The 17297-nt window shown below is 29.8% G+C and overlaps 1 protein-coding gene across 1 annotated transcript in view; it reads right to left on the reverse strand.

Moving 5' to 3' along the window:
• The window catches only part of LOC111628452 (inositol 1,4,5-trisphosphate receptor-like), a 174488-nt gene that overhangs the window by 130105 nt on the left and 27086 nt on the right, over nucleotides 1–17297 (reverse strand). Inside the window, exons 4-9 of the mRNA XM_023372248.1 lie at nucleotides 16737–16852; nucleotides 9348–9434; nucleotides 4755–4913; nucleotides 4569–4667; nucleotides 2033–2116; nucleotides 476–622 (exon numbers count right to left, since the gene is read on the reverse strand). Coding sequence (XP_023228016.1) covers nucleotides 476–622; nucleotides 2033–2116; nucleotides 4569–4667; nucleotides 4755–4913; nucleotides 9348–9434; nucleotides 16737–16852 — 692 coding nt within the window. The remainder of the gene's footprint in view (nucleotides 1–475; nucleotides 623–2032; nucleotides 2117–4568; nucleotides 4668–4754; nucleotides 4914–9347; nucleotides 9435–16736; nucleotides 16853–17297) is intronic.

Here is a 17297-nt window from a genome sequence, read left to right on the forward strand (position 1 = left end):
AAGTTTAGTTTTATATAATAGTTTTAATTAATAAATTAAAAATATTGTATAATTATCTATATCTACTGCTTTAAGTTAATTTAATGCATTAAAAATAGTTTCATTTCACAAAATTATGTAATTTCAAATAATTCTTAAACCCTGCTGTATATTTCCTGAATTAAAACCTGGAAAGTTTATTTTCAAAACATACATATCCTACATAACTACATAAGTATTTGTTCTATTTAATTTGCATCATATACAGCAAAAATATATTTCTAAAGTAAGTATATTTCCAATTTTCAGTAGTATGTGTATACATTTTGAAATATGCTTTTATTTGAAAAATCATATTTCAAATACATCAAAAGCATCAATCATTACAATTAAAATATTTGAACAACAACAATATAAATAATTTTAAAAGTTCAATTACAGAACAATTAAAATTTTTAAATTAATATAATTTAGTCAGAAATTAAAACGTTTTTACCTCAACTTCCCATAATGCCTTAGAACTTGTAGCAGCAGCTGCTGTAGTTCTCCCAGTAGAACGAAGAAAAACATACTGCTTTTTTTTATATTCATCCATAGTGAGAAATTTTTCTTGTTCTGCATGAAACAATCGTACAACGTCCCCCTATTAAAAATTATTCAATATTTTGATATCATTATAAACAAACTTTTGAAATGAACAATTATATAATAAAAAGTGTGTATAGATATTATTTTTTAAACACATTTCTTGATAGACAGATCTTTCTATTGGTGATTACAATTTTATTTTATTTATTTTATGCACACATATTATCTTAACTAATTCTTGTTTTCTTACCATCAAATAAATAAATGTCTATAACTTATGTGTTGCTCCTCTGTCATACTTACTTCTCATTTTGTATTACCTCTTTTTATATTGGTAAATAACCTAATCAATAATTTTATTTCATTTCATTTCAAATTACAATTGATAGATAAATGAAATGGTGTTCTGTAGCATTTCAATCTTGGAGAACAAGTATAGGATGACTAGATTATGTTGGAACAAAGTCCAAATTTTGACAATAAAAATAATGAAAAAGTTCATCTTGATTCATGGCATTTCAATTTATGAGAAAAGTTTTCAGAAACAAAATACTCAAGTTCAAAATAGATTGTTACTTAATTTAACCAAAAGACTTGGATGAAGCTAGCATTAGCCAGTTAATCCTAGCTTTATCCAAATCATGGACTTTAGCCATAACAGATACATCTTCAAAGAATAGCAAACTGTTAAAAAGTCTAAGAAATAAAATAAAATAAAAACAAAATACATGCTTATTAGAATCAAGGAACTGTAGTCTTGTTCTATTATATATAACTCAAATAATGGTAAATGGCACAATTTGTAAAATAAAAAGAAAACTCAGATGAAATTTTGTGAAGAACAAAACAGACTTTGATAAGATACTATGAAGAAATTCCCCAGCAAATAGCAAGATTTTTAACGATTTTATCAATGTGGTGTTTATAAATACTACATTACTTAAATCACTTACCAAATGTACACATATGCATACATATAATAAAATATCAGTAAGTTTTCACTTATCATTTATATATTATTATTATTGTTTTTAATCTAAATTTCTTTGTGACTTTCTAGCTATAAAAAAAGTAGAAAAGATGAAAAAATTTAATATGTACAGAATTTATTAAATTAATTAATTAATTAATTAATTATACAAGGTAAAATTTTTTATATTGTTTCTTTAATATTTCATCACAGTTATTGGGCATATTCATTCATATATTGTTATTTAAATTCAATATATCTTTTTCTTTAACTAATATCAAAAAACTTTCTATTGTTGAACTATATTATTAGAGATTTGCAAAAGAAAAGTAACCAATTGTAAAAAGAATTCAAACTGAAGAAAATAGTCAAAGATTGACAAAGAGAAACCCTATCATCATGCAACAGAATAAATTCTCTCATTATATTATGTATAGGCAAAAGATATTAATCATTTACAAAATTAATTATTATTCTCTTTTAAATAAAACTTACTCCTTTTAAAACATCATCCATATTTTCTTTATATTCCATAAATAGTGATATTTTCCAACTTGTATTAGAATTCACAGCATTCACCTATTAAAATTAAAAATTATAAGAAAAATTTCTAATAAATTACAGATTTAAATATGAAATTTATTAATTATTTTTATTAATTAAAAGTTTATTTATTGACTATATTTAATGTTTTAATATAATAGTAAATGACTTTTTATTGGAAATATTCTGTATACAGGTAAATCTTGCTAATAAGGTAGATTAAATTCCAGACCATTGGCTTAAAGCAAAACATAGCTTTTTTTTTAACTTGCTATGCATATAAAAGCATTTTTATTATTTGTGGCAAAAATTTATATCCCTATAAATTTCACATTCACTATTTATTTGGAATATGTAGTCTTCATCAAATTAAACTGGTTTTTATATTTATTGTAATATTTGGCAATTTGGTTCTAGTATTATAAATCTAAGAAATACATATTTACATTATCTTTTATTAAGTGCTTAGTAATGCTAGGCATAAAAAAAAAAGCAAAAGTAAAAATAAAAAATGAAAAATTTCCAAGAACTTCCAAGAGCAAGTCAAGTATAAAAAAATAATAAATGTAAATATAAGAGAAAAGCACCAAATTAACAAAGTACCTTAAAGTAAGATATAGCTGTACAAGACTACAAAACAAATTCTTTAAAAATATGAATTACATATTAAATGATTATAATTTATATAAAAATTTCTATGAATATCTTTATGGATTTAAAGCTAATGTTTTGCTTCTGTTAATATGAATTAGGTAAGTCTATCCAATTAAACTGTAATGCACAAATTCAAACTCTCCAAGCAATCAGTACTTTTGGCTGTTGCTTTACGGTATATTTGAATGATTCAGCTTAAGATGGGAGAAAATTTTTCAAAATATGCTCCCAAAAACGTTTCAAAAATTAAATTTATTTAAATTCCTTGAATAAGGTTTGATGTTATGTGTTTTAATTAAAAGACATGAAGTCATCATTTATTAGTTTACATGAGTATTTTTAATCTTTGGTTTTATGCAATGCAATCATTTCAGAAACATCAAATATGGCAAATAATAAATTGTTGTATATAAAAAAATTAATATTAAATAAACACCAAATTATTATAAGATGTTATGCCTGAAACTTAAGTGTTACAGTTGTCATGTATTATTGTTATTATTATTGCTAAAACAAGAACAAATATCTTATGTAATTTGACTTAAATAAAAAAATAACTTGCTTCATATTGCATAATACAGCAAAATATAAATGAAAATTCTGTTGTGTTTGGTTCATAAATAGAAGAAATTAGAAAACTGAAGAAATTCCATTATTTGTCATAATTAACAAAAATGACTAATTAGATTTGGATTCCATCTAGAAGTTACAATGTCTAACAAACATTAGTGATATTAAAACTCTTTTGGATAATCTATGGATCCTCTGAAGTAATAAATATATATACAGTAAGACCCACTTAATGCGGGGGATATGTTCCTAGATGACAAAGCACTAAACAAAACAGCGTTAAACGAGGTCATTTTAACATAGAGTAAATAGGGAAAAAGTAACACAAGTCCAAAAATAAACAGATTTTACTTTAATTTTAAGTTATTTTTATATTAATTTGCATAATGATATACATTAAATAACACAAGAAATGTAAAGTTCATTTTTTGTGATGAGGTCCTGGCTCTTATGAAATTCTTGTTTTTGTGATAAAGTCATGTAGTTTCATTTGTTGCCTTTTTTTTTATTTCCTTAAGCAAATGTCGGTAGCAGGAGATTGCATTTAAAACGCTCATCTTGCTTTTGCATTCCTTTCAAATTCTGGATCATTCGTTACAATTTGATCAACAATTTTGGTTATCGTTACCAAACTTTTACTAAGGAAATCTATAGAGAAATTCTTTGTGTTCTTCGTTTTCAGAATCACTATTTTTCAGTTCTACATGAATTCCTTGTTCTGCCAGTTCTTGAAGGTTGTCGTTGGTAAGGCTCTCTCCAGAAACCTGCAGTAACTCCTCAATATCCTGCTCGTCTACATCTCCTAGTCCTGCTGTATCGATTAGGTTGACAATTTAGTCAATGATAGACTCTTCTCATTGAGAATCCTTGGATACCTTCAGACATAACTTCTTCCACACTTTGTTCATGCAGTTATCAGTTAATTCTTGCCAAGCAAAGTCAATATTGCCTATGGCATTCATGATGTTATATTTTTTCAAAATTGCACCAAACAAACATAGATTTAAGGTACGTACAGTGCTACGATGAATTGGCACCTTTTGCCGATTGGTTTGTCTTTGGGAATAATTGTAATATATACAAATCAATAAAATGCCACGATAATTTGAATTGGCATAAATTTTGAGCTTTTTTTTTTTTTAAACTTTGAGAAGACTGCATTATATCAAATCAGCATTAATCAAAGCAGTGTTAACAGGTCTTACTGTATATATAAAAAATATAATTTCATATAATTTTCAATATAAAAAATAACAAAATATACCTCTTTACAACCAGGATTATCAGGAAGTTCATAACTACTAGCATGCAGAGGTTGACTAGCATTCACAGGAGTTAATACAACTTTATCACCAACTACTACCTAAAAAATTTAAAACCAAAATAATTAAATTAACAAAACAAAAGATATACATAAGAATAAAAATAATGAACTGTTTAAATTACATACATTATCTCCAGTAGATCTTAATTTATAAAAAGGCACTATGTAAAACCATGAACCTTCATTTCCTGCAGAATCTAAACATACTCTCATTGCATTCTTTTCCAGCAAGGCAGGTAATCGTTTATTTACAGTTAAATATTTATTGCTTTTCAGATGAAGAAGCTATTAAAAATATTTTAAAAGTTTTAGAATTAATTTACATATAGTATGTTTAGATCTTTTATAAAATTTTATATAAAAACTTATATTAATTAACATAGAATAATAGAAAATTTTTTAAAATATAAATTCAAACTATTTTAATTGTGTATGCATAATTCAATTAAAGAAGAAATCATTGTGAAAGTCTCAACAACTACCAAAAATATCTAAAAAAGTACATAAACAAAATTTTTTCAGTTTATACTGTAATTATTGATAATTGCCTATTACTGTACTCTCATTTCTTGATCTATAATCATAAAATAACAAATGTTTGTATTCTTGTCTTTTCCAACTCTAAGTGTAAATTTTATTTGCAAAGTTTTATAAATAGAACAAATATTTTTATTATTTATGAAATATATTTTCACATATAAACTGGTATTATAAATCAATTAAACATAAAATTCAATCTTAGAATTTTTTATGACTTTTTTGTTACATATTGCCATATTTTACACATATCAGATGTAACTTTTATTTAAAAAAATACTCAAAATCATCACCCTGCATCTTGTATATGAAGTTAAGATCTTTCATATGAATTCTCCAAATGGCCTTCAGTAGACAGGTAACCTCTACCTAATACAACTCTTGAATAAAAACAGAGGCAAATCCTGACCAAAATTTTTGGGTATGCTGAAAGTTATAATAAGAATAATAGGCCTATCTCTATCATTAAACAATAGGCAGAAACGTTATTTGGTGTGAATGAAAAGTATGGACTGTTATAAAGCCCATCATATCTACACATGAAATATAAGAAATATATTACAATGAAAAAGAATTAAAAATTTATGATAATAATTCAAATTTTGTGGGTCCTTGACACTGGGTACCCAGGGCTTAAGCCCTATTAATCTCTATGTAGATCCACCTCTGTACACAATACATGTATGCTGATTGAGTACCGCAAGCTTTCGATACAATCTGGCCATGTTAAATGCTTCAAATGACATCATGCACATGCACTTGTTTGCCACAGCAAACCTCCATACAAGTGTGAGATCCGAAAGGCCCGGGGGGTAATTTGTGAATTTTTATTAATAATATTAAATTATCGACACAGAATATTATTTCATTTGGTGTGAAAAACTAGTGTTTTAGACGTGGGAAAAACCAGATAACAGATGTTACTTCCTTCCACAGAAGAGAACATCCGCTGTTTTTCCGTATCTGGTTAAAAATCTCGCTCAGATGGGAAATGGTTACCCCTCATTCATCCCCCTTTCGTCCGTTCTCACGAAGGAGTTGCTGGATGATGATTGGACGAAATTTTGAAATAAAAGGGGAGATTAGTCAGAATTCGGGGAGTTCTTCGACAGATCCAAAGCATCTAAACTCCACGCAGTTTTCCTCCTGATGGCCAACGCCCATAAACGGAGTCCGAGAGACTAAGTCCCGAGTCTACACGTAGAAGTGATATTTTTATATTTTGTGCACGAATTGATCTCCCATATGAAAGTAATATAAACTCTATCTACAAGGTGTCCTATATCTACAGAAACGGAGACGACGACAACTAAACAGGTCGTATGTTTAGAATCATTTTGTGAGCTCTCTCTCTCGAACGCGCATTAGCATAGATTTAGTCGTAGTCTCTAACTTGTCGCTAAATGGTTGTAATCGACATTTTTGTATTCGTTTGTTTGAGATTTATTAAATTTACTCTTGTTTTATTTTATAAGAATGTTTCCTCAATTTATTCCGAATCAGATCGCAAACGCGTGTTAATCCGCGTATAATAAGTTTGATTAACTGGTGTCAAGGAATCCTGACGAACATCTGAACTTCTCGTTCAGATCATTTTAAAATACGCTCTCCTATGTAAGCTTTTTACGATCGGATCTTACGATTCGAAACACGGAGAACTATTCTCACGAAATAGGCCGATTAAGTGGTACTAACGAATTTGTGTACCCCCGGCTGATCTCACACAAGCAAGCAATCAAGTTCCCGCAAGCATCGCACTGACTTAAAACAGCTAGCAACTTGCTGCCACTGTAAAAGCAAACACAAATGATAAAAGAGTTTACACGTTAGAATAAATTATTATTGGCATATTTATTCTCATATAAAAAGTATATTGATAGTCAAAACTTTCTCTTAATTAATTAACATGCAGTGCATGCTAAGCAAGCCCAGAGAACTCACCCCTGAATAAAACTAATATTGCTTAATTAAACATATTATAATTGTTTGTTTTTGTTATAGCTAAACTGCTTTTGCTTGTATTTATGTAGAATATTTTAATGCTAAATTCCTGTTTTTCTCTAATAAATAAATATATAAATATGCGTGCATTCTAATTTTACTTTTTTTTTTAAAGCAAACTCAGTTAAAAAAAACAAACAAACTACTGTCAAGTGCAAAAGATACAGAATGACTTAAATATATTAAATATTTTTTTTTGAATATTGAATCTCAAACAAAAAGCCCAAATTATAAAAGGAACCTTTGTGAGATATTATGATTTAAAAAAATTGTAATCTCTCTCTCCGCAAGATAGGAAATTTAGCATAGTTGTAATCTCCATTTTTTTATTTTTTTTTTGTGGTTTATTAAATATTCTTTGTTATTTATATAAAAATGGCCTCATTACTGACTGAGTCAAAAGATTCCCTCCTCTTAATTTTAACGCAACCTCTTAGTAAAAATAATCAGAAGTAACTGCATGATAGCCTGTGAAATTGACTATCTGGTGTTGGGAACCTGACAAGAAGGAGACAAGATCCTGCAATCGTAAGTCTCTACCCTCTTTTCCTCACTCCAATCATAAGTCTACTCGGAGTAATAGCCATCTTTGTAGACAACCGAGAACTGATCCAACGATCAGTTGCCGAATAAGTGGTATCGAATCACAGTATTCTATACCCTTGGCTGATCTCACATTCCTGAGCTACAATATGTCAAAAATATAAAATAGCTGCTAAATAATGAATTTTTTAAAATGTAAATAAGTGATATATAAAGTAATTTCTATTAATATCATTGTTATTAATTTTATTAATAATGTTAAACACAGATGCTACAATATCCAAAGACACATGTTAAAGAATTGATTGCTTAACTCTTGTTCACTACAAAGACCTAACATATGATAAAATAGTCAGTCAATTTCTAAAGTTTCAGAATGTCATTATATAGAGAAACAGAATTACTGGAAACTTATTGGCTTCAAGGTACAAGTTCAAATAAGAGTGTCTAATAATATCAATTAAAACATGGATTAATATACAGAAAACAAACAGCAGAGAACTAATGGTAAAGCATATGTGCTTTCAGTGGTTTCAATAAAAAATCACAATGACAGATGAATGTCGAGCAAAAAGTATTTTCACATTTTTTAAGACATTCTTGATAAGTTTTAGATAAAGAAAAAACTACTGGATAAGTTTATGAGAAAATTGTCAAAAAGAATAATGTAAAAGGTTAGCGAGTATTGTCGGAAAATAGGCTGCCAGGCAAACAGGAAAAGTTTATTGTTAGCAATAAGTATGTAAATGAAAGGAGTGATCTCACTCAGAATTGTGACGTCACCTCACAGTATAAAGACCGAACCTCAAGTGAAGATGACCAAGGTGAGCTTCGTATCAGCAAACGAGAGAGAGGTGTCCGATAGGATAAAGTAGTTCCAAGGCGATTTTGAAGTTATTCAATTTGTAGATCGAAGATTAGAGAAAGTCTTGAGAGTTGAGGAAAAAGGTTCCTAGTATATTGAGGTTATGATTTGGATCTTTAATTCATAAGAATTATTGTACATAAGTTAAGTCTTTGAATTTTTTGTCAAATTCCAAAGGGAAATAGTTAAGTTAGAAAATAGATTGATTTGAGTTTTGTCGGGTTGATTCTTATTGATTTACGTTGAATAAATTGTTATTTGATTTTTACTAAATTTTGTATATAGTTATTACTAGAATTTTTATTAAATATTGGATTGTTTTTGACTAACTTTGTCATTATTTAATTCGGTGCATGCTTAAAGTCCAGGCCTGGCATATTAATGCAAATCCGCGTAAAATACCCATTAGGTAATGGCTATTTCCAACATAAAGTCGTGTCGATAATCATTGGAAAAGGCAGAAAAATAATATAGTACTTTACAAAATGAATAACATCTAGCAAACCAAGACTGGTATTGAATATAACAAGGATAAAATAAATGTAATACAATTTTATATTAGTATAAAATTTCACATTTAATTGAATTCTGGATTAAAAACCAGATTTCAATTCAACAAATATTGTAAAATAATGTAATGTAAAGTTTGAGTTTTTATGATAACTATAAAACTTTTTCCTATAAAAAAATAAATTGGCTTATATAAGTTATTTGAATTACAAATATATTTATATCTAATATATAAAAGTAGAAAATAAAATATATAAAAATACCTGAATTACTCCGCCATACTGAATTACAGTGCCAATCAACTTCTTATTTTCAGATTCATTTTGCTTTTTTTCTAATTCTGCTGCATGCTAAACAAAATAAAACATCAAATATTTAAAAATTTTTCGAGATTAACAAGAGACCTTTGGAAATTTATAAAATGTTTCCATTACAATCCACTTGAATATTAATTAAAGTGAACAATATACTGTAATTAATAAACAAATTACTAATCATGAAATATATAAAGTAAAAATAAAACTTGAAAAACGGGATCATTTTTTGAGCTATCAAATGGCACTATTTAGATCTTGTATGAGGCGTGTCCTGAAAGTAAGTACTGTTTCGTTCTACCACCATTGCAGTGGTAGTATCGCAGTTCAGCACCTGCGCACACGTCTCTCTGGTTGATTGTCAGTCCAATGATGCTATTACAGATGGATTGTGTTGTTTTTCCACGTGTTAGTGAGCGTTCAAAATGTTTAAGACTATTGCCGATCCCGCCGATTGTGAAGTGCATTCTGTAATACGGTTTTTGAACGCAAAGAATGTTAAGCCAGTTGAAATTCATCGTCAACTTGTAGAGATTTATGGTGAAAATGCAATGAATGATGGAATGGTTAGAAAGTGGGTTCGACAATTCAATGCTGAACGCACTGATGTTCATGACGAAGCATGGAGTGGCTGGCCTTCTGTTGTCAATGATGGTTTGGTTGCAAAAGTGAATGAAAAAATTCTTGAAAACAGACGGTTCACAATAAGATTGCTTTGTGATGAGTTTCCACAAATTTCAAATACTGTTTTGCATGAGATTGTTGCAACAACTGATGTTCAGCAGTGGCTGTCTTCACTGGCGGCATCTTTCTTTGAAGAGGGTATAGACAAGTTGGTTTCCCGATATGACAAATGTCTGAACAATGGTGGTAACTATGTAGAAAAATAGTTTCAGACATGCTCTTTCATGTAAAAATAAATTTTGTTTTGAAAAAATATTTTTTATGCGAGTTTTTCCAAAACGGTACTTACTTTCAGGACATGCCTCGTATTAATTGTTATTTTATGTGATAAACAAAATCCATCAATCTAGTTGTAAACTGTTATTTGTCTTGTGTAGAATTTTTCTTATTTTGTTTTATTTTCTCTGTATAGAGCTTTCACATCTTTAATTTCAAAATATGATTTGTATCATTTCTTGGGTTCTTTGCAAAAAGTTAAATGATATCTACAAAATTCCACTTCTTAAGAATAGGATTATCAAAGAATGTGTAATGACAAGTACAATTATTTAAGTCAACAAGAAAACTTCCATTTTGTGAAATTACTTATGAAATGCTTTATTGGGCTGCAATTTGAAATAATTGTAGATCTATAAATTCCCACTGTTGTCCATCTGTGTCCAACTTTCCTTAATCTGAAGAACAGTTAGATAGATGAACACAAAGACTAAATATGGAAAGATTAAAGGCAGGAGGCCCTGATTAACTATATATGAACTTCCAGTCCAAAACAAAAGTTATGTTATTTCAATTTAAAAATTTTCTCCTGAAAGGAATTAGATAGATGACTGGCATGATTATTGCTAACAGAAAAGTATGATGTACAGGGACAAGATGCTACTAATTTGAGATGGAGAGCATATATTTTCAATTAAAAAATTATTAAAAATATGATTAAAAATTGCATCCTGGCACTGTGGTGATGTCACAATAAATAATAGCTTATTATTAGTTAAAGTACAACTAAAAATTGAGCAGAAATAAAATATTAAAATATTTTCAAATTTGTTTTTGGTCAAATTTCTGTCAAACTGAAAACATAAAAATAAATTATATCATTTTCAGTTGTGTTTTTAGGTAGTGTGGGATCTAGGCTTTAATACACTCCTCAAAAGTGAAATGACAATACCACAAAGGAATGTGCATAGCTACATGCACATTGCAGGACTAATAGAGGTGACAAGAGTTATGCAAATGATTAAAAGAACAAACAAAGATACGCAACAGACATCTGTTTATTCAGAAACAAATATGGCCCCCACAGGCAGCTATACAGGTCACTATATGACATACTATCAATGCAATGATTAATGGTTACCTGAGGCATCCCTTGCCAAGCTGCATCTACTGAGGCACACATATTGTCTATGATATGTGGTAATGATCCCTGGTGCACGTCATGTCAGACAAGGTCCCACATGTGTTCAATGGGAGAGAGATCCAGTGAGGCTACTATCCAGGAAAGGATGTGAATTCTGTTCAGGCTGGTGAACTCTTGACATGCAAGATAATGCCAACATGTGATCAAGCATCATCTTGCTGGAACACCATGTCAGATGCAGCCTGCACTAGTGGCCAAACCACAGATCCCACAATTCGTGTGACATATTGGTCTGCTGTCAGAGCACTGGAAATGTGCACCAGATCTGTTCACTGATCAAACATGATGCCCAATGTGATGTTTGGTGAAAAGAGCTGGCACATAGTGTTTTCCAAGATATGTGACTGGCACATAGAGTGCCACCACTTCCATCCATGGCCATCATTCCTCCTCAGCCATATCATTCATAAACAATACCCAATGACATTCAGTGGTCCAAATACAATGATGACATCACACCAAGTGTACAGTGCTATGTCAAGCAGTTAATGGCATCCATTACTGGTTGCCATGCTTGCAGTTTATATTCATGCAACTTGTTGCAAATGGTTTGGGTGGACACAGATGCACCTGTTGATGGCGACAAGTGGCTTTCAATGTCACATGCCATAGCAAATGGCCCCAATAGGCCATTTGGTTAATCTTCCAGTCTGTGCAATGCACTCCCTCTTTGGTATATTCCCAGATGTTCTTGTATCCATTATGTCATACATTGTTGGATGGTACTCATGTCATGCCCAACATGCGTGACAACTGCACACATCAATGAACTAAAGTTATGCAGCTCCAGGATTTGGTTTCATTCCTCAGATGTTAACTGGTGGTATTCAGCTTGCTGTTGTCTGAGACATTTTCTATGCTTCTGAAAAAATTCAGCTGCTGCAAACCATAGCTGATAGCATTTACAACCCAAGATGGCTGCTGGTCTTTATAGCCAAAAACTGGATACCAATACAAACACAAATTATCTCATTTGCACATCTGTCACCTCTACTGGTCCTGCAATTTGCATGTGGCTACATGCATTCCTTCGTGGTGTTGCGATTTCACTTTTGAGGAGTGTATATATAAACAACTCCACAAACTCAAGTTTTGATTAAAGCCAAATGATCTGCCAAAATTAATTTATTTTAATTATTAAAATATTCATGAGATGACAGCTTAACCACCTACCTCAGGGCTTCTTAAACTATGGGTCACGACCCCATTTGGGGTCGCTTAGCAAAATCTTGGGGTCGTGAGATTTTAATGCAAAATATTGAAAATAATTTGTGAGAGTTTGAAAATGGCATGCTTTGTGTCAGGTTTCGTGAGTTGGGCTTTGTGTCACTTCTGGTGCAGCGAGACAATAATTCAACAACACTGATTGTAGTGTGAACTAGTGTAGTATTGTTGCTTTTCAGTGTATTCAGTTGTCTCTGTTCCATTGTACTGTTCCACACAAGAGTGACTGTGGTAGTACACCATTATTGTTTTAGCAAATTTGTATATACAGTATCTTTATTTTATATATATATATATATATATATATATTGGGGGGGGAGGGGGTCGCGAAAAAATCACAATCATAAATGGGGTCATGAATAAAAAAAGTTTAAGAAGCCCTGCTCTATACAGATGATTTCATATGTAATTATTAACTTAGCCTTATTATAACCCAATAATATGGCATATCATCTGATTTTATACTTAACATATAACACCTCACTATAACTGGATATATTAATAATAAATTACATACTGAAATTTCAGCAAATATTTGTGACTTTGTACGGAGAACATGTTTTCAGTGATCTAAACCAACATTGTCAGATTATGTTCATTTTAAAAAATAAACTACACTGATTCAGCAAAATTTAATAAAATAATAATGTTTTGAACTGTTTTTCAACGATCATCCTCAGTTACCAAAAATAGAATAGAGAGTGATAAGATGACACGATAAAAGAGCTAGAGTACATTCTTAAGGTAGCCCAACTACATGGATACTGAAAGGAAGAGATAGTGTGTCTTATTTCATCCTTCCAATCCACAGCACAGCATTCTCCCAGGGTTGACTGTAATAAATGAATAGTGCTTAATTACATCCCATTTTTGAACAAGATACATAGATCTACTGCCAGGTCTAATAACTTTTGCATTGCATACCGACGTAATCCCACTATTTTCAAACTTTTAAGAAACAATAAAAAGAAAGAGGATCAGAATTCAACAACAAGTATATATTCAGTGCCTTTACATGACCAACATTTCGATTCCAAGCTGTGGGTCTATGTGGGTGCGAAAATGCTCAGTTTAAAACAAAGGCTTAAGAAACACAAATATACAATCAGTAGGAACTTGATAACACTGCATTAGCATCGTACGCAAGGCAACAGGATGTTAACGTGCAATGGGATCAGGCAGCAATTATAAAAACAACGACTAATAGGCAAACAATCAAACATCTTGAAAGATTGGAAATCTATAAGCTGCAAATGGGAACCGGTTGTATAAACCATAGAGATGCAGACTCATTGTCTAATGCAGGGGTGGCCAACAGTTTTTGCCAATGGGCCGGATTGGAAAGAAAACTTTTTCCATGGGCTGAATTAGAGGCTGCCCTAGGAAGATTTTGAGGTGGTGAGAGATCTCATTGTGGTGTCATTCTGTAGAGACTGAATTGTAGATAGAGATTGCAGATTCATTTTTCACATTATCATGCTTTATCAACACTCTACGCTGTACTTAAGAGATTTGTAATGGAGGGTTAACTCTAAACACACATTGAGTTGTTGACCTTTCTTTTTAGGCGTCAGAATTTTTCATCAATCTATTCAAACTTCAATACCTAATATTGACAGATTGATCGCAGGCCACATAAATTCATTAGACAAGCCGGTTCTGGCCTGCGGGCCATATGTTGGCCATGCCTGGTCTAATGCATGGAGGTCCTTTTACAATTATTAATTTTTTGCTATTTATTTTGTTTGTTTATTAATTTTTCTTTAATTCGTCCACTAGGGCGTTTTCCGTTAATTTTTCTTTTTTTATATTTATTTCAAACGCATTTTATGTTCTATATTTAATATTCTATTTTTGGTAACTGAGGATGATCGTTGAAAAACGGTTGAAACCATTATTATTTTATTAAATTTTGCTGGATTTATATTGGTGTAGTTTATTTTTTAACTTATTCTACTTCCAGTTTATATTTGTTATATGTGTTATGTTCATTTTTCAAATTTCAAACAATTTCACAGATTAAATGTTTTTTTTTTTCTATTTTTTCATAATTTGAATATCACATGCATTTGAAATGTTAACATATCAGATTTTGGTTTTATATTACATTTGTTTAATCTGATAGCTATTGTTCTGTTGGTAATTCCTATATATCGAATGAATGCACACTGTCTCATCTGTTAGAGAAATCTGGGCTTTGAAGTGCTTATATTATCTTTATTGTCCTGTAACAATTTATATATGGCTGGGTACCAGCAATAAATGATATGTCATTGGAGTATCTAACAATTTTGCCATAAATACTTCCAATAGACTTAATACAATCAACTTTCAGATGGTGGGATGCTTCCTGGACATATTACTGTTGTCTATTTTGTGCCTGAAGATGTTCTTTCAAATATTTACTTGTTAATCATTGTATCATCCTTGAGTATCCACATTCCACTGCTAGCTCTTCAATACACTCAAGCTCTTCTAACATGTCTAAAATGTCTTTCAATTGATAAACACCCTCTTGATCAATAGTAGTAGATATAAGTCAAAGTAAAAAAGACAATTCACATATTACATTAAAATTAAAGAATAATTAATGTTTAATTTTTTCTTAGGCAAAATTAATAAGAAACCATTAGATTTAAAAATTAATAATATAATTCTACATAATTTGAAGTTTGGACTATTTACAAAAAGTCAAAATTAACTTTTGAATCCATCTTTATCCTTATTACACTACCATAGAAGTAACAGTCACAAAAAATTTTCTGCTTTGAAGAACTCTTCTTAAAACACAGGTAAAAATTGGTAAAAAATCACAATGGTTAAAAAAGATCAAGTGTCAGCCTTTCNAAAACAGATATTTGGTTCTGTACTATATTAAACTGTTGGTTTATTTATTTATTTCATTGTTTCATAATTAACATATAATATTTTTAATAATTGATCAAACAGATTTTGAATTTTATGAAGAGATTTGGTAAAGAATCTTTGTGTTTGACTGTTAGAGATTACTTCAAAGTGACCAAAAAATTTCCCATAAAAGTGAGTTCTGCCAGTTCGTTTACTTTTATTACTTATATAATCGCCATACTTCTAAAAGTGTTTGCTTTATTTCAGATGGGAAGTTCTCTTCATTCTATATGTTCTGGTATTCTAAATCTAAACGAATACCTAATTGAGAAAATTTAATATTTCGAAAATACTTTAATTATTTATTATGAAAATATAAATTTTAATTTATTGTTCTGTAACACTTTCTAATTACTGCCTTATTGGTGGATTATACTAAGCAGAACTTATCATTTTTTTTGAAAATCTGTGGGACGTGACAAGAGAAATGTTGTGACTAAGCGAGAATATTGAAAATCAAAATATATGATAATATCTTCGATCATAATTGAAGTTTAGACTATTTACAAAAAGTCAAAAATAACTTTTCGAGTCTATCTTTATTTCTTTTACACCACCATAGAAGAAGCAGTTTTTGTAAATAGTCTAAACTTCAATTATGGAGAAAATACATACCGAGTTATCACAAAAATTGTAACTAGAAGCAAATAACGTAGATACTCGTAACTACCACTAGAGGGCCAGAAGCAGTTTAAAAGAATGGATAAAAATGATAGTGTGAAGAATTTCTTTGTGTTTTTTAATTGTAAAAGTGTCAGAACCTACAGAGAAAGGCTGACACTTGATCTTTTTTAACCATTGTGATTTTTTACCAATTTTTACCTGTGTTTTAAGAAGAGTTCTTCAAAGCAGAAAATTTTTTGTGACTGTTACTTCTATGGTAGTGTAATAAGGATAAAGATGGATTCAAAAGTTAATTTTGACTTTTTGTAAATAGTCCAAACTTCAAATTATGAAGAAATAAATCCTGAGTAATCACAAAGATTGTAACTATAATATAATTCTAATATATCAATATAAGAAATTTTTTAAATATATTAATTAATATCATAATTTTCTTTTATTTCAATTCATCTATTATTTCACAAATTAGTTATACCTACCAACAACTTTTTCACTAATGCTGTGTCACTATCAGCAGCAGTATTTTGCTTTGCAGCATTCCAGAATTGTTTTTGAGCTGAATATCTATTCATTGGACACATTTTAAATAGACAGTCTGAAACATATAAAATAAATGTTTAACATTAATATTTTTAGCATTTTTAAACACATATTTTAATAGAATTTTAAAATATTTACATTTATCCTAGAATAAATGTCAATATTTTAAAAAATGCTCTGTTGACATTTTAGGATATTCTAGGATAGAGATAGTGTCAACAGAGCATTTGAAGTCAGTCTTTTGAATCATTTTAATGATTTATATATGTTATATGAAATGTTATAAATTTTAGAAATATTTCAAATAACATGTTTAACTTTATGTCATTTAACATCTATTGATTAATACCAACTGAAGTAATTTGAGATCAATATAAAATCATTAATAATCAGTTAAGCATAATTAATTTCATGCAGTTGAGTCCACTTAACAGAGCACCAGATAAGGGGGAATTTGGCTTAAGAGAGTGCTTTCCCATGTTCCTGATTTTCTCCCCTGT

Source organism: Centruroides sculpturatus, unplaced genomic scaffold (assembly GCF_000671375.1).
Source record: "Centruroides sculpturatus isolate CEXI.00-Female unplaced genomic scaffold, Cexi_2.0 scaffold522, whole genome shotgun sequence".
Classification (NCBI taxonomy): domain Eukaryota; kingdom Metazoa; phylum Arthropoda; class Arachnida; order Scorpiones; family Buthidae; genus Centruroides; species Centruroides sculpturatus.